This window comes from Mangifera indica, chromosome 11 (assembly GCF_011075055.1).
Source record: "Mangifera indica cultivar Alphonso chromosome 11, CATAS_Mindica_2.1, whole genome shotgun sequence".
NCBI lineage: Eukaryota > Viridiplantae > Streptophyta > Magnoliopsida > Sapindales > Anacardiaceae > Mangifera > Mangifera indica.
The window spans coordinates 12,203,881-12,226,741 of NC_058147.1; the positions used below are offsets into that span (position 1 = coordinate 12,203,881).

Sequence of the window (22,861 nt, forward strand, 5' to 3'; positions counted from 1 at the left end):
ATTTCTGAGCAAGCTGGTCAACTACCCAAAGTGCAAGCAGATGTTGTTGAAGATGTGTTGGACGTCAAAGAAATGACATCAAGAAGGGGCAATCAATATAGAAGATTTTTGGTGAAGTGGTTAGGTAAATCTGCTAGTGAAAGCACATGGCTTGCTGAAGATGACTTTAAAAGGGTTGATCCAGAGCTGTATGCTGAGATTATTCAAGCTTCTTCATCCGAGCCAGATTCTTTTCCAACCCGGGGAGATTGATGCAGGAGCATTCCTTTCCTAATTTATTTACTTATTTTTTTTTTTTTAAATAAAACACTCATGTGACTGGCATGTGACTTTTAATTTAAGTTAGGGTTTGTTTTAATAAGCAAAGTAATTTTAGTATAAATAGCCTCTTACGGCTACTTTAAGGGGATCATCTTATTTTTATCAATAAACTAGCATTTGTGGTTTTTCTGAAAACCCTATTTTTTTTTATGGTTCAATCTCAATCCAGCCGTCTTAGGACAGATTTCTGCCGCTTTTCTCGATTCAGACCTGTTACCACATTAATAAGGCATCCACCTTTTTTGTTTTTTGGTATTTCTTCCTCAGTTAAGTGAAGTTTGACAATGGATACCATTTACATTCACAACCATTTATTCCAATACTTTTCTTCTTCGATTTATTTCAAGAGCACAACCATTTAATTATTAAGTTGACACCATTACATTAACAACTCGATTTATTTCAGCAGCACAACCATTTAATCATTAAGTTTTATTAATAAAGCTTGTAAACTTGCTTCGAATCTAACTCTAATTAAAAATATAGGGTATATAATGTGTTATGTGTGGGGGCCTATAGATATTTTACATTATGTACTGCATGGGGGTATGGATATTTTATGTTGGGGGGTAATTGATAGTTTTCATATACATGTCAAAACACACAACATGTGAGAAATCTCGGGTGGAATGAAGTTTTTACCGATTTATTTTTTTATTTTGAAATAATTCATTTATTAAATTATGCAATCAGGGTTGATTAAAATTTAAATTTGGTTATTTAACTATAACAATGGAGACATATAGCTATGAAAATTAGTTACATAAAGAAAAGCAATAGCAACCCATTGGAGAAATGTTGAGGCTTAATAGTAACAACGACACCTAATTTGAGTTGTGTTTTTGAGAGAAAGAGCCAGACACTGAGGTTATAGTTGGTTTTTAGACTATGTTACTTTCTTATGTTTTAATTTATTTTTCAAGTATCAGAAAAAAAGTTCATTACACCTTGGGTGGAACATAGTCATTTGGCCATTACACCTTGGGTGGAACATGTTCATTTGGCCTTTTTAACTTGACGTGGAACCCATCACTCAACAGGTACAGGTATGCCGCTATGAATAGTAAAGATTTCGTGGAGCTTTATACATAGAATTATGAAAGGCTGCTAGCCATAACATCATAATTCCCTAAAATATTAAACTACTACAGCAGAAATGAATAAGGATATGTCCAATCTAAGAGCCAAACATTCGTTTATACTAAAAGACAAAGGAAACAAATCCATCCAAGGGTAACCAAATTAAAGTTGCTGCATTATGAAAGAAAAAACCACAATCCCAACTTTCCTCTGATTACAACAAGCCCTAAAAACTGAAACAACTACATGCATGGGCATGGCTCTCATTCTAAATTCTTATTAATTGGGTCCAATGTCAAGATTGGCAAGTTGCTGTATGTTCATGGGATAAACGATGCTTAAGTCGCCCGAGAAGGCCTTCTTTCCAAATAAAATGTTGACAGCTTCTGTTGGATGAAATGCATCCCAAAACACATACTGATCTCTGTTTGGACATGGTGTTTGGAATGGAAGACATGTAATTTGTCCTCTGTTTCGCCCGATCCCACAACATCCTCGATCTATAACACTAAACCCTGTGTGCATAAAACAGTTCAAAGTAGTGAGGAAGAAGTAAATTTGTATCACCATTTTAAATAGCTGAAGATTTAAAGAAAACGAGAAAAAGTAATTTTGTATATTTAAAATAGGTATACATAATTTTATTGAATGATAAAATATTAAGTATAGAAGTAGTGTATGCATACCATAGGATCTGTAGTTGACTAACAGATCTTCAAACATTCTAGCGATATCGATGTAAATGAATTTTGAACCGGGAAGATTGGCATTAAGATTGTTGATCATCGTCTTCACATTTGTATTGAAAGGTAAAACAAGCTGGTTAACTTCTTTTGAGCAGGTACCAAGCTGGTTTTGAGCCAAGATGCTTGGTATGCAGCCCATTCTTCCTAATCCAGCCAGTACAAATTTTCGAGCGCCCAGATTGTACAGGCTCTGTATTTGTTATGCACATAATTAGATTAAAAAGTTCGTCAGTTTTACCAATAAGTTAAGCTCAGTTGGGTACTATATATAGTTGAATCAAAATCAATCAAAAAGACATGATATAGATTGGTAAAAGTTTTAAAAGTAAAGATTTATGGTGTGTAAACCAGGCTAAGAGATCTCACAGTGAGTTGCCGGGCGTATTGTTCAACCAAAAGATCAGCATATTGTTGAGCATTATATTCATTCTTGGTATTGTAATTTGGCATGAGATAGTTGTTCAAGTAGTCATTGCTCCCCATCCCTATAAAGAATATAGATCTTGCGATAGCCTTGGACAAATCAGTTGCCCCAAGATTACCAGTAATTTGATCCAGAGTATTTTGGAAGTTCCTTATTTGTTGACTAAACGGTATACGACCCACCTGATCAAACATTATACAGACAAACTCTTTATAAAAATTTAACTCCTCTATTATCTACATATGAATTCTTCCTCATAAATGAAGTTTTCTTACGAAGTTTCTTCCGGTGATGTCAAGGATGCTAGCAGCGGCAGAAGCATAGTTGACTCCATGAAGAACTTGATCCCCAGAAGCTTCAGAGTATGCAGGGATCAAGGGAAGCCCTAGCTCCACAGCTGAATAAATGCATAACACATCAATTAAAACAAATGAGGTTATTATTATAATTAATCCTAGTTACTAAGAGGAAAATACCTGTAAATTGGTAATTAGTAAGAGATGATGAAGACATTTAATTTTGCCATTAAGAGCATGTCAAACTGAACTCCTCGTGATTTAGTCAGAATGTGAAAATAGATAAGATTAAATGACAAAACAATGTTAGGTTAAAAGGGGTTGGATTGGATCTCATAAATGTAATAAATGTTGGATATTGGTCAAACAAAACAAGAATTCTCTAATAATTCAAAAAATCTTAGTACGTATTACTAATAAATTATAATTAGTAGCATTACTAAATATCTAATTATCTGAAGAGAGAAAGAGAAAGAGATAATTAATTAATATCAATAAATGATAGTCGATTTATCCCATAAATATCAAAATAGATACTTCAAACAACTCACTAGAGGGTCCTTCAGAGGATTCGATACATTTACTTCTCTTGAGCAGGGCCCAACTCTTTTTCAGAAGATTGAGCCTCAAGCTCGGCTCGGGCTCACCAAGCCCGGTGGAACATGAGTTCAAGTTTGGCTCACTTCTTAATATTAAGTTTGTGATTGGCTCATACTTCTCTTGAGTTCGTGTCTACTAACCAAACTTTGCTCAAGTTCACATGACTCGGCTTCGGGCTCGTCTTTTAGGCTCATGTCAAAACTAGAGTTCTCCCTTCTCAACATTATCAACAATTAGAGTATAAATGTACATGAGGAACTATTAATTATGGTGTCAACAATACTAGTGTGCAACAAATTATAAAGTAGTTTCTCACTTTGCATGATGCTATAAAGTAGCTACTAACTTTTCCCACCAAACACCAAAAAGAAAAATAAAAAAGAAATTATAAAGTTCACATTCACAAAATGATAAAAGTGCCTTCAATTATTCATATATCGACCAATAGAAAAGGCTGCATTTCACACTAATTATGCTAATGACAATCATACAAATCTCTTAAGTGTGGTGGAGCACTAACTGGAGAACCATCAGAATCTCGACAAAGTATACTAGCAAAGTAGCAAGGTTAAATCAGAATCCATCCACTTGAATCACATGATACTCAATAACCCTAAAATGCAATAGAAAATAAAGAGAAAGAAGAGAATAACTAATCGTTATTAAAATGTATATAACACCTTAAAAGTAACATAATCCAAATAAACCTATCAAAAAAAAAAATAAAGGGTAAACCAATTAAATTAGCATTAAATAGTATTCCTTTCATGAAGAGCAATATTATATGTACATAATTTTTATACACAATTTAGATACATAGATGGCATATCATTATCTATGCATTATCTATGCATATAAATTATATACAAAAAAAAATATATACATATAGTATTATTGTTTCAGATAATCACAAAATTATGTATACATTTATGTATTATTTCTTTATATAAGATTTATGATAGGTATACACTTATGTATATTCAGATATTTTAATATTCTAATATACAATTAATTCATATTTTAACATTTATAATAAATTAAATTAGATAATTTTGGCTTGTTTCTTCTTGTAAGTTGCAGTTTAAATTTGTTTAAGGATGTGTTACTAACAATATTTTCAACAATTAATTCTTCTATATATTTTTAAAAATTTTTGAATTTTAACCATGTTTAGTATCAATACCATTTCAAGGTCAATGTACGAAGATTTAAAAAACACATTATTGTTTTAGTAATTAAACATGAAAAATAATATGTATAAAAACAAATTTTATTAACTTATTTGTATAATCTAATATAACAATATGTGATTAGATAATGTTAAAATAAGATAAAAAAATAAGCAATCATATTATTCAATTACAAATTATCACATCAGTTTATAAAAATAAGTTGAAAATTTTTGTTTGTACATGTAGCTTTATTCATTAAATATATTGTTATTTGTAAATATGCAAAGTGAAGTGTTTGTTAATGTAGGTGATGAGAAAATTTTAATTCTTGATCAGTAGTGACATAGTTTTTGAAATAAATGGGGAAGAAGAATGAAGCAAAATGGCCATGCATATACATAAAAGCAAGAATCAAAGCATGAAAAGAAACATACATGAGAAGGTTAGAAGATTACCTACTCCTTTGCTTTAGATGTAGGATGATGGAAGGAGTCTCTCACTTTAAAAAATCTCAAAAAAGTTGCACCTCCAAGCCAAAAACACCCAAACCCGAGGGGTAGAGAGAAGGGAAAGGAATGTTGTTTTTGTGATAGAAAGTTTGTTTCGAACGAGCTTAGTTCATCTAAGATAAACTAATGAGCCATTTTTATGTTGGTGGCTAATTAACAATAATGAAATTACTAATCGGTCCTTTAAATTTTTAATTTAAACTACAATCATGCATGCATATCAATTATATATCTTAGCTACCCTAATTCTGCTTCACAAACATTTTAACTTTTAAAATGTTACTTTTGTACCTATGCAACACTTTATATGATACTAATGTTAATTATCCTTCGAAAGGTGCTAGCCAGTCTCAGATAATATACTCCTTACTCTCAAAACCTTGGTTTATTAGTTTGACCCTTTAGGTTCACTATGACATAATCATAAGTCTTTTTTAGAACAATCTGAAATACATATGAAAACTCAACGATTATGATAAACATTTAGCAATGTGTCATAGCCCCTAAACTACGATGAAAAAACACTTTATTGAACCTAATACCTTGAATCATACATTTCATGTAGAGAAGATCTTTCCATCATCTAATCTTGATCAATTTCAGGCCCATGGTTCGTCAAAGTCCTAATTTCAATTCTATACAAATCATCAATTGGTATGTTCAAAACACTTCATCACAAATATCTTTCATATAACTTATATTTTACTCTGGCTAGAGATTTTGATTTCAAATATTTATCGACATTTTTTTTGGAACTCAAATATGGGTCAAATCAATAGATATCCTAAACCTAATATTTTTCGAGTCAATGGATTCTATCTTTATCATCATTCGTCTTCACATACAAACAACACATAACCAACTTGGCCTTTCGTCTTGAAACTATTAGTTTGAGTATTCATGAGCATGAGCTTACCTTTCATATTAAGAAGCAAGTTACCAACCTTATTTCAAATCATATTGACAACAACCTAATATAGATATTCCAATGTTTAGATATGTCAGATTGGAACTCGGTCTTTTGAGTTGCATATTCTAATGTACCTAAGATTTTGAACCAAGTTGAAGCAAAGTTGGGTCTTAAACCTTAGAAAGCTACACGTGACTATAGAGTGTGGTCACTAAGTATAGTAACATGTCAAGTATGATTCTAAAGTTTGTCTTGGATGAATGAAGGAAACAATCTACTAGAATTGAGTTAAAGACAATGAAAGAAAGGTTGGAATGGGGAGTGCCTTTCGAGATTGGCGTTGGTAGTATTGAGACCATGGTCTCTCGTAGTTTAGGGTGGATGTGATGTGAGCTGTTTGAGTTTGGATTGTTGTTCTACCCAAGATTGATATCTCACTAGTATAGTGACACTTTATCTCACCATGTGGATGATTCTTCTTCTTCAATGGCTTTTTATGTTCTTCTTCGGTATTGATTCTTTTTCTTTTGGCGTCACTTGATCATGAGTTGACCATTCTAGATGCAAGTTGAGCACAAGTCATCCACCCTTCTCCATAGTGTTTCCATTGCTTAAGCCTCCATAGACTTGATATACTTTGCATTATTTTCTTTTTTATTTTAATTTTTTAAATAGTATGATTTGTTTGTGTCTTTTAATTAAAGGAAAAACTGCTATAGCGTGTTTAAGAGGGAAAAAAACAAAGTATGACTTGTAAATTGTAGGTGTTTTTTATAATGAATAAAAATCAAAATTATATTTCCTCAAAGATGAAATTCATGCAATGCTTTAATTTTCTTACCTATGTGGCAGAAAATTTAAGAAAAGTATGATTATTTGTTAACAACTGTGCTTACCAATTACCATTAAATATTTGAGAATCAATAATTTTTTTTTAACTTTCTTTTTCTCAATTATTTATATTTACACATTGAAAATTTATTAGAAGTTTGCATGATTACATTAAAGGTTGTCTCACTTTGTTTGTTCTGTTTCCATTAAGAAACCGAGAGAAAGTAAAATATTATTCATAATAAATTAAAGGCCAAAAGACTTATTCCCACCTAAGATTTAGTCCATCCTCAAACTCTCACTCACAATGCTTTAAAAATTCAAATACTCATTCATCATTCAACTTCTATTAAAATTTTTTATTAGAGTTATGAGGTTAAAATATAATTAATCAATAATATAATTTTTATGAAGGATGACCTTTTATCATCTAGATCTGGACAATAAAACATCGTCCAGATCTATAAGAAGAGACGAAGGATGACAAAGCATCATCTTTCGTCATGTCTAGACAATAAGACGAAGGACGACGAAGCATCATCCTTCGTCTCTTCTTATAAATCTAAACGACGCTTCATCATTCAGATCTGGACAATGAAGGGTCGTTTTTCATTATCCTTTGTAGTCAGAGAAAAGCTACACTTCTTCTTGATCTTCAGTTGGTTTCCTGAGCCACTAGAGATTAAACCTCAAAAGGGGGAAAAGTGAATTTTTTAAAGTTTAATCATGGGGGTAAATGTGAGTTTTTTAAATTGAGGGCGGAATGATATAAAGTTTTTAGGTTTTAGGATTATGGATAAAATAACAATTTTACCCCTATCTCTAACTAAAAATTTAGATTATAGTTAGCCTATGAATAGCTATTTGGATTTTATATCTACCATGAATATGATTTTGAATTTCGACTAAAACTTTGGTGGAAAATTGTCCTTTTCCTGATTGAATAATGTTGAAATAAAATAAAAAATAAACAATTTAATCATTTAATCACATAACATCACATCATTATATATAAATAAATTAATAAAATTATTTGTACATAGAGTTTTATTTATTAAATATAGGGAAAAGGACAATTTTCCACCCAAGTTTCAGTCCAAATTCAAAATTATATCCACGATAGATGAAAAACTTAAACATCCACTCATGGGTGAACTATCGTCCAAATTTTTACTTAGAAGTAAGGGTAAAATCATTATTTTACCCATAAACCCTAAAACCTAAAAGATTTATATCATTTTCACCCCTTAGTTTAGAAAACTCACATTCACCCGCCATGATTAAACTTTGAAAAATTCACTTTTTCCCCCTTTCCAGGTTTCATTCTCGGTGGCTTAGGGAACTAGTAGATGATGGGAAGAAACAAAAGTTTTCTTTGACAAAGGATGACTCTTGTCATCCAGAATGGGAAGACTCAAAAAGAAGGATGATGTTTTATCATCGAGTCTAGATGACTGTACTTCATCGTCCTTCATAGTCAAATCTAGAAAAAAGATGAAAAGCATCAATTGTCAATTAGAATGATAGTGGCTGGAGAAGGAAACAAACTTTAGAGGTGAAATTTAAACTTTTCAAACTTTGAGAATAGATTCAAATGTTAGTTTTTAAAACCTGGGGGAAATATGATATCAATTTCAAAGTTTTAAGATTTTAGGTAAAATAACGATTTTACCCTTGTCCTTAACTGAAAATTTGGATGGAATTAGTTCATGGGTGGGTGTTTGGGTTTTCTATGTGTCATAGTTATGATTTTGAGATTAGACTAAAAGTTGGGTGGAAAATAGTCCTTTTTCCCTTAAATATATTACTAATTGTGAATATGCAAAATGAAGTGCCTTATTAATTAATGTATGTAAAATACCCAAAAACCTCCCATATTTATCTAGAATTACATTTAACCCCCATATTTGTCAAACATTGCATTTAACCCCTATATTACAACATAAAAACTAACTTAACAAATAAAATTAAGTTTTAGGTAAGATTGGTATAAATACCTTTTTTTGATGAATAGTCTTTTTTCAAATTGAATTCAAAAATACGAACTTCTTCGGTCCGAACGAATCCCCACTAATTGATCTTGAATAAAAATGAAAATGAGAGTGAGCGTTTGAGTGATATGACAGGTGTATGTAATAAAAGTGAGTGAGGAGAGTTTATATAGATGAAAGGAAGGGTAATTTTGATATTTTAGAAAAATTTATGAAATAATAAAGAAATATCAAAATACCCTTATAATGTAAACTATCAAATTGCCCCATAATTTTAATAAAATTTTATTTAACCTCTTCTAGTGAGTGAGGAGGGTCTATATAAATAAGGGGAAGGGTAATTTTGGTATTTTAGAAAAAGTTATGAAATAATTAAAAAATATCAAAATGCCCTTATAATGTAAACTATCAAAATATCTCTTAATTTTAATAAAATTTTATTTAACCCCTCATAGTGAGTGAGGAGGGTTTATATAAATAACGAGAAAGGTAATTTTGGTATTTTAGAAAAAGTCATGGGCATTTTTGCTTAGGAATAGTGAATTCGGATATTTTTGCTTAAAAATAGTGATTTTGGGTATTTTTGCTTAATGAGAGGGTATTTTGGCTATTTTTGATAATTTCCCCTTTGATAAACCCGAATCGACCTGATTTGTTTCAAAAAAAGATTTAGGGTTTTTTTTTTCAAATGTCCTCTGAAAATGTTTCTTAAAACTTCACTTGTTTCTTCAAAATCATCTTTCAATGTTAGATTTTCATCTTCATCTATTCTTTCTTCACTTTCCCAAAATCAACACACCAAATCACCACCCAAACACATCTCCACTCTTAAGCACCATTCTCAACTTTATAATTTCCTTCGTGTAAACTGCAGGTCAGGTAACTTTTCTCTTGATGAAGCTTTTGATTCCTTCAATTATATGATTCATATGCACCCAACTCCTGCTATGTCTTCCTTCAGTATTTTGTTTTCTGCACTTGTTAAGAAAAAACATTTTGATCAACTTCTTGTGATGTACACGAGATTCATTTCAGCTGGGTTGTTGCCGCATTTCTTTATTTTCAATATTTTAATTGATTGCTTAAGCAAAATGGCACGCGATTCTGATGGTTTTGTAGTTCTTGGGAGTATTTTTAGGAGGGGTTTTTACCCAAACGCTTTTACTTTTAACATTCTGATTAATGGTCTTTGTATGGCGGGCAAGATTAAGAAGGCCATTGAATTTTTTAGGAAAATGGTTTCGGTTGGTTGTAGACCGGATGTGGTTACAGTTGGGACTTTGATTACTGGGTTGTGTAGAACTGGTAATGTCACTGTTGCCCTTCAGTTGTTTGAAGAAATGAATAACGGGAATGGTGAATTTGGTGTCATTTGTAAGCCTAATATTGTTTGCTATACTACAATTATTGATGGTCTCTGCAAATATGGGTTAGTAGACAAGGCAAAGAAACTGTTTTCAGAAATGAAGACCAAGGGCATTAATCCAAACGTGATTACTTACAACACTCTAATTTATGGTTTGTGTAATACATCTAATTGGGAGGAGGCTAAAACTTTGTTTATAGAGATGTTGGAGGAAGCTGTAAAACCTAATGTGGTGACATTTAGCGTGGTAATTGATAAGCTCTGTATCGATGGAAAGATGGACGAAGCCAATGGTTTGTTCCAACTAATGATTAATAGAGGTGTTTGTCCCCACACAATAACTTATAAGACACTTTCGAGTGGTTTTTGCTTGGCAGGTCAAATTGATGATGCTAGAAGGCTATTTGATTCCATGGCAAGTATGGGGTGTAAGCCTGATGTTTTTAGCTACAATATTTTGATGGAGGGTTTATGCTTGACAAATAAAATTGATGATGCCAAGGAACTTTTAGCCTCAATGTTGAGTATGGGATGCACACCTGATGTAGTTAGCTACAATACTCTGATCAAATGGTATTGCAAGAATCGAAAAATTGATGAAGCCTTGAATCTTTATGAGGAAATGACTTCAGAGGGAGTTAGGCCAAATGTTTTTGCTTATAATACCTTGCTATCTGGGCTTTTTAGGAACGGTAATGTCAGACATGCAAAAATGCTATTTGGTAAGATGCAACTTAGTAATTTGCCTCCCGACTTATTTACGTATAGTACTCTTATTGATGGTTATTGCAAAAATGGTTGTGTTTTGGAGGCTGTTGAACTGTTCTATACTTTAATAAATCGAAACATTCAACCTGACATCACAACTTTCAATTGTCTCATTAATGGGTTGTGCAAAACAGGGAGACTCAATATTGCTTGGGAAATGTTCAACAGATTACATAGTAATGGCTTTGTTCCAGATGTTATTACATATAGCATTATAATGCATGGATTTTGTAAGGAAGGAAAGTTAGAAATGGCAAGTAAATGTTTCTCAGATATGGAGCAAAATGGTGTTGCGCCAGACTTGGTCACTTCAATACGCTTATGTCTGGTTTCTTGCAGAATAATGAGACTTTAAAAGCGGCGGAACTTCTTCACAAAATGAAAGAGAGAAATGTGAAACCAGATGCATCCATAGGTTCAATAATATTAGATTTACTGGGAAAGCATGAAGATTATCGTGAAGTCCTGAATTTGCTACCATCCTTTTCAACCCAAGAACCAACAGGATGTTGATTGTTGAGTAAGTGCATTTTCCAGGGGAGTATAGCTTATCAAGAGAGCCCTGGCAAACGTTAAAGTTTCCGTCTAACGGTGTGTGCCAACATTGTAGTGGTGATTGTATTTATGTGAATCCATTAATGAAGAAGTCATATAATTGAAGTTATAGATTTTGTCTTCATCTCTGTTGATTTGGCTTGACTACCAAGTTGCTGTATTAGTATACATCTTTGTTTCTGACAGTTGCCTATTTTTGTTTTCAAAGGAAAATACTGACGAAGATGGTCGTAAGGTTGTAGATGGTTTAGCACCTAAGGCCACTGATCAAAATGATGCTATTGAGAAATGGTATGAACATGAATGTCTAATCTGTGTACTCTTAGTGCTACTTGTAATATACATACATAAATATAGTCTCTACATTTGTTCGTTTTTACCAATCAATGTTAGTAGGAATCTTTATTTCTTTGGAGAGATGAATCCCCTTGATGAAGTCTCTAGTAAGAAGTTGGTGGTAGCTGATGCTAAGTTGAACTTCGATGATGATACTACCTTCCTGGTAGAAGGGAATCTCTCTTGTGATCCATCACTAGAGGGTCCTTGAGAGGTTTCGATACATTTATTTCTCGATTTATTGTTTACGTGGAATAATTATTCTTAATAGTAACTGCCAAACAAGTACACAGATTCAAGTCTGGTTAGTGATTAAGAGAGTTGTGGTGCTTTTTGGATATTCTATATGGCAACCAAATTCTTCTGATTAATTTGGCGATTTTCTTCTGCATCCTTTGATTTCTTTGCTTTTTTTGGTACCTAAGATCAGTTATCTCAAAAATGGGCTTTTAAAGTTTGCTAGCAGAATGGAGTTTCAAATTGCGAGTGGAACACTACTGCTATCACACAACACAAATTAGCCTTCTGCTTTAATTCATGCACTGAAAATAGGGCTTGTCTTTGAGGCTTGTGTCAAAATTAGAGTCTCTCTTCTCAGCATCATCAACAATTAGATTATAAATGTACATGAGGAACTATTAATTATGGTGTCAACAACACTAGTGTGCAACAAATTATAAAGTAGTTTCTCACTTTGCATGATGTTATAAAGTAGTTACTAACTTTTCCCACCAAACAGCAAAAAGAAAAATAAAAAAGAAATTATAAAGTTCACATTTACAAAATAATAAAAATGACTTCAATTATACATATATCCACCAATAGAAAAAGTTGCATTTCACACTAATTATGTTAATGGCAATCATAAAAATCCCTTAAGTGTGGTGGAGCACTAACTGGAGCACCATCGGAATCTCGACAAAGTATACTAGCAAAGTAGCAAGGTTAAATCAGAATCCATCCACTTGAATCACATGATGCTCAATAACCCTAAAATGCAATATAAAATAAAGAGAAGGAAGAGAATAACTAATCGATATTAAAATGTATATAACACCTAAAAGTAACATAATCCAAATAAACCTATCAAAAAAAAAAAAAAAAGGGTAATCCAATTAAATTAGCATTAAATAGTATTCCTTTCACGAAGAGCAATATTATACGTACATAATTTTTATATATAATTTGGATACATAGATGGTATATCATTATGTAATTGGATATTATTTTATTTTCAATTCAAAATCATCAAATCATATAGTAATACATTATCTATGCCGTCATTTGTGTAAAAAGTAGGAAGATGAGTTTATTAGGTTCTCTCATGCCTTCACCTAAGTGGAAAGTGAAAAAATGAGTTTGCAAACTCAATTAAGCAAACATCACGTTTGCAAACTCATCTTTTCACTTTCTATGCAGGTGAAAGCGTGACAATATTTGAACTGAAAACTCATCTTTTCACTTTCTACTTAAGTGAAAGTGTGAATGTACCCAAACTAATGAACTCATCTTTTCACTTTTTTCATATGTGAAAGCAAGGGTGTGAGCAAGCCTAACTAAAATATATATTATTTTCTATTTTATTTGCTTACTTAAGTTTTAGGGGTGTGTTGGAATATATTTCAAATATATTATTTCAGTTATAATATATTTGAATAGATTTCGAACATATTATTTTCTATATTAAAATATAATCCAAATATTTTATTTCCTAAGTTAGCAAATATTCTAAAAATATATTTTCCTTTTTTACATTATTGTATATTAATTATATTAATTTTATTTCTTTATATAAGATTTAGGATAGGTATACACTTATGTATTATTCAGATATTTTAATATTTTAATATACAATTAATTCATATTTTAACATTTATAATAAATTAAATTAGATAATTTTGGCTTGTTTCTTCTTGTAAGTTGCAGTTTAAATTTGTTTAAGGATGTGTTACTAACAATATTTTCAACAATTAATTCTTCTATATATTTTTAAAATCTTTTGAATTTTAATCGTGTTTAGCATCAATACCATTTCAAGGTCAATGTACTAAGATTTAAAATACACATTATTGTTTTAGTAATTAAACATGAAAAATAATATGTATAAAAACAAATTTTATTAACTTATTTGTATAATCTAATATAACATTATGTGATTAGATAATGTTAAAATAAGATAAAAAAAATAAGCAATCATACTATTCAATTACAAATTGTCACATCAGTTTATAAAAATAAGTTGATAATATTTGTTTGTACATGTAGCTTTATTCATTAAACATATTGTTATTTGTAAATATGCAAAGTGAAGTGTTTGTTAAAGTATGTGTTGAGAAAATTTTAATTCTTGATCAACAGTGACATAGTTTTTGAAATAAATGGGGAAGAAGAATGAAGCGAAATGGGCATGCATATACATAAAAGCAAGAATCAAAGCATGAAAAGAAACATACATGAGAAGGTTAGAAGATTACCTACTCCTTTGCTTTAGATGTAGGATGATGGAAGGAGTCTCTCACTTTAAAAAATCTCAAAAAAGTTGTACCTCCAAGCCAAAAACACCCAAACCTGAGGGGTAGAGAGAAGGGAAAGGAATGTTGTTTTTGTGATAGAAAGTTTGTTTCAAACGAGCTTAGTTCATCTAAGATAAACTAATGAGCCATTTTTATGTTGGTGGCTAATTAACAATAATGAAATTATTAATCGGTCCTTTAAAATTTTAATTTAAACTACAATCATGCATGTATATCAATTATATATCTTAGCTACCCTAATTCTACTTCACAAACATTTTAACTTTTAAAATGTTACTTTTGTACCTATGTAACACTTTATATGATACTAATGATAAGTATCCTTCGAAAGGTGCTAGCCAATCTCAGATAATATACTCTTTACTCTCAAAAGTTTAGTTTATTAGTGTGACCCTTTACGTCCACTATGACATAATCATGAGTCTTTTTTTGAACAATCTTAAATACATATGAAAACTCAACAATTATGATAAACATTTAGCAATGTGTCATACGATGAAAAAACACTTTATTGAACCTAATACCTTCAATCGTACATTTCATGTTGATAAGATCTTTCCATCATCTAATCTTAATCAATTTCGGGCTCATGATTCGTCAAACTCCTAATTTCAATTCTATACAAATCATCAATTGATATGTTCAAAACGCTTCATCACAAATATCTTTCGTATAACTTATATTATACTCTGGCTAGAGATTGTGATTTCAAATATTTATCGACATTTTTTTCGGAACTCAAATGTGGGTCAAATCAACAGATATCCTAAACCTAATATTTTTCGAGCAATGAATTCTATTTTTATCGTCATTCGTCTTCACATACAAACAACACATAACCAACATCGCCTTTCGTCTTGAAACTATTACTTTGAGTATTCATGAGCATGAGCTTACCTTTCATATTAAGAAGCAAGTTACCAACCTTATTTCAAATCATATTGACAACAACCTAATATAGGTATTCCAATGTTTAGATATGTCCGAGTGGAACTCGGTCTTTTGAGTTGCATATTCAAGTGTACCTATGATTTTGAACCAAGTTGAAGCAAAGTTGGGTCTTAAACCTTAGAAAGCTACACGTGACTATAGAGTGTGGTCACTAAGTATAGTAACATGTCAAGTATGATTCTAAAGTTTGTCTTGGATGAATCAAGGAAACAATCTACTAGAATTGAGTTAAAGACAACGAAAGAAAGGTTGGAATGGGGAGTGCCTTTCGAGATTGGTGTTGGCAATATTGAGACCATGGTCTCTCATAGTTTAGGGTAGATGTGATATGAGCTAGTTTGAGTTTGGATTGTTGTTCTGCCCAAGATTGATATCTCACTAGTATAGTGACACTTTATCTCACCATGTGGATGATTCTTCTTTTTCAATGGCTTTTTATGTTCTTCTTCGGTATTGATTCTTTTTCTTCTTTGATGACTTTTTTTTTTTTTTGGCGTCACTTCATCATGAGTTGACCATTCTAGATGCAAGTTGAGTAGAAGTCATCCACCATTCTCCATAGTGTTTACATTGCTTAAGCCTCCATAGACTTGATATACTTTGCATTATTTTCTTTTTTATTTTAATTTTTTAAATAGTATGATTTGTTTGTGTCTTTTAATTAAAGGAAAAACTGCTAAAGCGTGTTTAAGAGGGAAAAAAAACAAAGTATGACTTGTAGATTGTAGGTGTTTTTTATAATGAATAAAAATCAAAATTATATTTCCTCAAAGATGAAATTCATGCAATGCTTTAAATTTCTTATCTACGTTGCAGAAAATTTAAGAAAAGTATGATTATTTGTTAACAAGTGTGCTTACCAATTACCATTAAATATTTGAGAATCAATAATTTTTTTTTAACTTTCTTTTTCTCAATTATTTATATTTACACATTGAAAATTTATTAGAAGTTTGCATGATTACATTAAAGGTTGTCTCACTTTGTTTGTTCTGTTTCCCTTAAGAGACCGAGAGTAGTAAAATATTATTCATAATTAATTAAAGGCCAAAAGACTTATTCCCACCTAAGATTTAGTCCATCATCAAACTCTCACTCACAATGTTTTAAAAATTCAATTACTCATTCATCATTCAACTTCTATTAAAATTTTTTATTAGAGTTATGGGGTTAAAATATAATTAATCAATAATATAATTTTTATGAAGGATGACCCTTTATCATCTAGATCTGGACAATGAAACATCATCCAAATCTATAAGAAGAGACGAAGGATGACAAAGCATCATCTTTCGTCATGTCTAGACAATGAGACGAAGGACGACGAAACATCGTCCTTCGTCCCTTCTTACAGATCTAAACGACGCTTTGTCGTTCAGATTTGGACAACGAAGGGTCGTTTTTCATTATCCTTTGTAGCCAGAGTAAACCTACACTTCTTCTTGATCTCCAATCAGTTTCTTGAGCCACTAGAGATGAAACCTCAAAAGTGGTAAAAGTGAATTTTTTAAAGTTTAATTATGGGGGTAAATGTGAGTTTTTTAAACTAAGGGTGGAATGATATAAAGTTTTTAGGTTTTAGGATTTATGGATAAAATAACGATTTTACCCATGTCTCTAACTAAAAATTTAGATTACAGTTAGCCTATGAATAGCTATTTGGGTTTTATATCTGTCATGAATATGATTTTGAATTTCGACTAAAACTTTGGTGAAAAATTGTCCATTTCCTGATTGAATAATGTTGAAATAAAATTAAAAATAAACAATTTAATCATTTAATCACATAATATCACATCATTCTATATAAATAAATAAATAAATAAAATTATTTGTACATATAGTTTTATTTATTAAATTTAGGGAAAAGGACAATTTTCTATCCAAGTTTTAGTCCAAATTCAAAATTATATCCACGATAGATGAAAAACTCAAACATCCACTTATGGGCTAACTATCGTCCAAATTTTTACTTAGAAGTAAGGGTAAAATCATTATTTTACCCATAAACCCTAAAACCTAAAAAATTTATATCATTTTCACCCCTTAGTTTAGAAAACTCATATTCACCCATCATAATAAAACTTTGAAAAATTCACTTTTTTTCCCCTTTCCAAGTTTCATTTTCAGTGGCTTAGGGAACTGGTAGATGATAGGAAGAAACGAAAGTTTTCTTTGACAAAGGATGACTCTTGTCATCCAGAATGGGAAGACTCAAAAAAAAGGATGATGATTTATCATCGATGTAGATGACTGTACTTCATCGTCCTTCATAGTCAGATCTGGAAGAAAGAAGAAAAGCATCGGTCGTCAGTCAGAATGATGGTGGCTAGAGAAGGAAACAAACCTTAGAGGTGAAATTTAAACTTTTCAAACTTTGAGAATGGATTGAAATGTTAGTTTTTAAAACCTGGGAGAAAATGATATCAATTTCAAAGTTTTAAGATTTATAGGTAAAATAACGATTTTACCCCTGTCCTTAACTGAAAATTTAGATGGAATTAGTTCATGGCTGGGTGTTTGGGTTTTTTATGTGTCATAGTTATGATTTTGGGTTTAGATTAAAAGTTGGGTGGGAAATAGTCCTTTTTCCCTTAAATATATTACTAATTGTGAATATGCAAAATGAAGTGCCTTATTAATTAATGTATGTAATCGAAAAATTTTGATTCTTGATTAACAGTGAGGTAGTTTACATGTTAAATTTTGATTAATATATTGTTAATTAATAATGAAAATTTGAAGAGAAACTATATATTGAAAAAGAAATGTTTGACCGTAAAATGTCTTATAGATGTAGTTCATGCTTTAATAAACCCGAATCGACCTGATTTGTTTCAAAAAAAAAATTTAGGGTTTTTTTTTTTCAACACTCTTCTTCCCAATTCTCAAAAGTCCTCTGAAAATGTTTCTTAAAACTTCACTTGTTTCTTCAAAATCATCTTTCAATGTTAGATTTTCATCTTCATCTATTCTTTCTTCACTTTCCCAAATCAACACACCAAATCACCACCCAAACACATCTCCACTCTTAAGCACCATTCTCAACTTTATAATTTCCTTCGTGTAAACTGCAGGTCAGGTAACTTTTCTCTTGATGAAGCTTTTGATTCCTTCAATTATATGATTCATATGCACCCAACTCCTGCTATGTCTTCCTTCAGTATTTTGTTTTCTGCACTTGTTAAAAAAAAACATTTTGATCAACTTCTTGTGATGTACACGAGATTCATTTCAGCTGGGTTGTTGCCGGATTTCTTTATTTTCAATATTTTAATTGATTGCTTAAGCAAAATGGCACGCGATTCTGATGGTTTTGTAGTTCTTGGGAGTATTTTTAGGAGGGGTTTTTACCCAAACGCTTTTACTTTTAACAATCTGATTAATGGTCTTTGTATGGCGGGCAAGATTAAGAAGGCCATTGAACTTTTTAGGAAAATGGTTTCGGTTGGTTGTAGACCGGATGTGGTTACAGTTGGGACTTTGATTACTGGGTTGTGTAGAACTGGTAATGTCACTGTTGCCCTTCAGTTGTTTGAAGAAATGAATAAAGGGAATGGTGAATTTGGTGTCATTTGTAAGCCTGATATTGTTTGCTATACTACAATTATTGATGGTCTTTGCAAATATGGGTTAGTAGAGAAGGCGAAGAAACTGTTTTCAGAAATGAAGACCAAGGGCATTAATCCAAACGTGATTACTTACACCACTCTAATTTATGGTTTGTGTAATACATCTAATTGCGAGGAGGCTAAAACTTTGTTTATAGAGATGTTGGAGGAAGGTGTAAAACCTAATGTGGTGACATTTAACGTGGTAATTGATAAGCTCTGTATCAATGGAAAGATGGACGAAGCCAATGGGTTGTTCCAACTAATGATTAATAAAGGTGTTTGTCCCAACACAAGAACTTATAACACACTTTTGAGTGGTTATTGCTTGGCAGGTCAAATTGATGATGCTAGAAGGCTATTTGATTCCATGGCAAGTATGGGGTGTAAGCCTGATGTTTTTAGCTACAATATTTTGATGGATGGTTTATGCTTGACAAATAAAATTGATGATGCCAAGGAACTTTTAGCCTCAATGTTGAGTATGGGATACACACCTACTGTAGTTAGCTACAGTACTCTGATCAAATGGTATTGCAAGAATAAAAAAATTGATGAAGCCTTGAATCTTTATGAGGAAATGACTTCAGAGGGAGTTAGGCCAAATGTTTTTGCTTATAATACCTTGCTATCTGGGCTTTTTAGGAACGGTAATGTCAGACATGCAAAAAAGCTATTTGGTAAGATGCAACTTAGTAATTTGCCTCCCAACTTATTTACGTATAGTATTCTTATTGATGGTTATTGCAAAAATGGTTGTGTTTTGGAGGCTGTTCAACTGTTCTATACTTTAATAAATCGAAACATTCAACCTAACATCACAACTTTCAATTGTCTCATTAATGGGTTGTGCAAAACAGGGAGACTCAATATTGCTTGGGAAATGTTCAACAGATTACATAGTAATGGCTTTGTTCCAGATGTTATTACATATAGCATTATAATACATGGATTTTGTAAGGAACGAAAGTTAGAAATGGCAAGTAAATGTTTCTCAGATATGGAGCAAAATGGTGTTGCGCCAAATTTGGTCACTTTCAATACGCTTATGTCTGGTTTCTTGCAGAATAATGAGACTTTAAAAGTGGTGGAACTTCTTCACAAAATGAAAGAGAGAAATGTGAAACCAGATGCATCCATAGGTTCAATAATATTAGATTTACTGGGAAAGCATGAAGATTATCGTGAAGTCCTGAATTTGCTACCATCCTTTTCAACCCAAGGACCAACAGGATGTTGATTGTTGAGTAAGTGCATTTTCCAGGGGAGTGTAGCTTATCAAGAGAGCCCTGGCATACGTTAAAGTTTCCGTGTAAAGGTGTGTGCCAACATTGTAGTGGTGATTGTATTTATGTGAATCCATTAATGAAGAAGTCATATAATTGAAGTTATAGATTTTGTCTTCATCTCTGTTGATTTGGCGTGACTGCCAAGTTGCTGTATTAGTATACATCTTTGTTTCTGGCAGTTGCCTATTTTTGTTTTCAAAGGAAAATACTGACGAAGATGCTCGTACGGTTGTAGATGGTTTAGCACCTAAGGCCACTGATCAAAATGATGCTATTGAGAAATGGTATGAACATGAATGTCTCATCTGTGTACTCTTAGTGCTACTTGTAATATACATACATAAATATAGTCTCTACATTTGTTCGTTTTTACCAATCAATGTTAGTAGGAATCTTTATTTCTTTGGAGAGATGAATCCCCTTGATGAAGTCTCTAGTAAGAAGTTGGTGGTAGCTGATTGTAAGTTGAACTTGGATGATGATGCTGCCTTCCTGGTAGAATGGAATCTCTCTTGTGATCCATCACTAGAGGGGCCTTGAGAGGTTTCGATACATTTACTTCTCGATTTATTGTTTACGTGGAATAATTATTCTTAATAGTAACTGCCAAACAAGTACACGAAGATTCAAGTCTGGTTAGTGATTAAGAGAGTTGTGGTGCTTTTTGGATATTCTATATGGCAACCAAATTCTTCTGATTAATTTGGCGATTTTCTTCTGCATCCTTTGATTTCTTTGCTCTTTTTGGTACCTAAGTTCAGTTATCTCAAAAATGGGCTTTTAAAGTTTGCTAGCAGAATGGAGTTTCAAATTGCGAGTGCAAGACTACTGCTATCACACAACACAAATTAGCCTTCTGCTTTAATTCATGCACTGAAAATAGGGCTTGTCTTTGAGGCTTGTGTCAAAATTAGAGTCTCTCTTCTCAGCATCATCAACAATTAGATTATAAATGTACATGAGGAACTATTAATTATGGTGTCAACAACACTAGTGTGCAACAAATTATAAAGTAGTTTCTCACTTTGCATGATGTTATAAAGTAGTTACTAACTTTTCCCACCAAACAGCAAAAAGAAAAATAAAAAAGAAATTATAAAGTTCACATTTACAAAATAATAAAAATGACTTCAATTATACATATATCCACCAATAGAAAAAGCTGCATTTCACACTAATTATGTTAATGGCAATCATAAAATTTAAGATGCATACAAATCCCTTAAGTAGTGGAGCATTAACTGGAGCATCATCAAAATCTCGACAAAGTATACTAGCAAAGTAGTAAGGTTAAATCAGAATTCATCCACTTGAATAACATGATACTCCATAACCCTAAAATGCAATAGAAAATAAAGCGAAAGAAGAGAACAACAGAACGCTATTAAAATGTATATAACACCTAAAAGTAACATAATCCAAATAAACCTATCAAAAAAACCAGAAAAAAACATAATCCAATTAAATTAATCTTTGTCCCTATGATTCCAATAGTTCTCAACTACTTCTAATTCATCCAAGTTGGACAATGGAGCTTCTAACATCACTAGTAGCGTATGTTTTTTTGTTTCTTGGCTGAACTTTTCTCAAATGGAAAAGCTGCGTCTATACTATGTTAACTCTAATGAACTAAACCAGAACTCTTAGTTTCCATTGTTAGTGAACTATAAGGCATCCACCATTTTTGTTTTTTGGTTTTTCTTCCTCAGTTAAGTGAAGTTTGACAATGCATACCACATTACATTAACAACCATTTATTTCAATACTTTTCTTCTTCGATTTATTTCAAGAGCACAACCATTTAATTATTAAGTTTATACCATTACATTCACAACTCAATTTATTTCAGCAGCACAACCATTTAATCATTAAGTTTTATTAATAAAGCTTGTAAACTCGCTTCGAATCTAACCCTAATTGAAAATATGGAAGTGGTATTGTTAAAGAAGCTGGTGCAATTTTAGGAGTTCTTTTCTAAATTATGAGGTTTTTTATAATTTCCATGTAGGTAGACCTGGCCACGGTTCATGAATCGCTGGTTTCAGTTCGGAACCGTCGGTTCACAATTCGAAAACATAAGGACCCTGAACCAAAACCGTAACAGGATGGTTCACTACGGTTCAGAACTGCCAGTTCCGATTCATGGCCCCAGTTCGAAACCGTCAGTTTCGGTTCGAAACCGATATTGAATCGTCAATTCTAATACATGATCTTGATTTAATTTTTAAATTATTAATTACAATAATTGAAAATTAAAAGAAAGGCTGGACTAATTTTTCATTAAGCTTCCTACGTATCTTCTTAGGGTTTAGAAGAATCAAAACCTACGTAGTTCTCTTACCTTTGCATATCTAATAGTTGGCAGTACCCCCTTACCTTATCATTCACCTCCACTATCTTAAGTATTATTTCTCGTCGTCATCGAACTATCCGTAGTTAAATCAAGCGATTCTTCATTGAAGTCCACTTTCATTTCTTGTTGGCGTAATTCGACTCTTGTCCAATCGTCCACGCATACTTGGGCTTCAATTGATTTGGGAATCAAACTTGATCGTCTCTCATCCAATATAT

The 22,861-nt window shown here is 31.9% G+C and overlaps 2 protein-coding genes across 2 annotated transcripts; one reads left to right on the forward strand and one right to left on the reverse strand.

Moving 5' to 3' along the window:
* Positions 1–1,555: 1,555 nt before the first annotated feature.
* On the reverse strand, positions 1,556–3,084 carry LOC123228742 (GDSL esterase/lipase At1g71691-like). Its single transcript, XM_044654203.1, has 5 exons — positions 3,048–3,084; positions 2,847–2,968; positions 2,514–2,753; positions 2,088–2,337; positions 1,556–1,916 (listed from the first exon to the last, which is right to left on the reverse strand). The coding sequence occupies exons 1-5, from the start codon at positions 3,082–3,084 to the stop codon at positions 1,681–1,683; spliced, it is 885 nt and encodes a 294-aa protein (XP_044510138.1). The 3' UTR covers positions 1,556–1,680.
* Positions 3,085–9,523: 6,439 nt separating this feature from the next.
* On the forward strand, positions 9,524–20,114 carry LOC123230215 (pentatricopeptide repeat-containing protein At1g62720-like). Its single transcript, XM_044656383.1, has 3 exons — positions 9,524–9,759; positions 10,624–10,968; positions 20,068–20,114. Exons 1-3 carry the CDS (start codon positions 9,582–9,584, stop codon positions 20,070–20,072), a joined length of 528 nt encoding a protein of 175 aa, XP_044512318.1. The 5' UTR covers positions 9,524–9,581; the 3' UTR covers positions 20,073–20,114.
* The last annotated feature ends 2,747 nt before the right edge of the window (positions 20,115–22,861 follow it).

Bases quoted from the DNA above. Each gene is read 5' to 3' on its own strand.
- LOC123228742 (XM_044654203.1), bottom strand. From the start codon at position 3,084: ATGTCTTCATCATCTCTTACTAATTACCAATTTACAG. The intron at 2,969-3,047 runs GTATTTTCCTCT...GCATTTATTCAG, and splicing joins TACTAATTACCAATTTACAG to CTGTGGAGCTAGGGCTTCCC. The intron at 1,917-2,087 runs GTATGCATACAC...TTATGCACACAG, and splicing joins AGTCAACTACAGATCCTATG to GGTTTAGTGTTATAGATCGA.
- LOC123230215 (XM_044656383.1), top strand. From the start codon at position 9,582: ATGTTTCTTAAAACTTCACTTGTTTCTTCAAAATCATCTTTCAATGTT. The intron at 9,760-10,623 runs GTAACTTTTCTC...TTTGCTTGGCAG, and splicing joins TCGTGTAAACTGCAGGTCAG to GTCAAATTGATGATGCTAGA.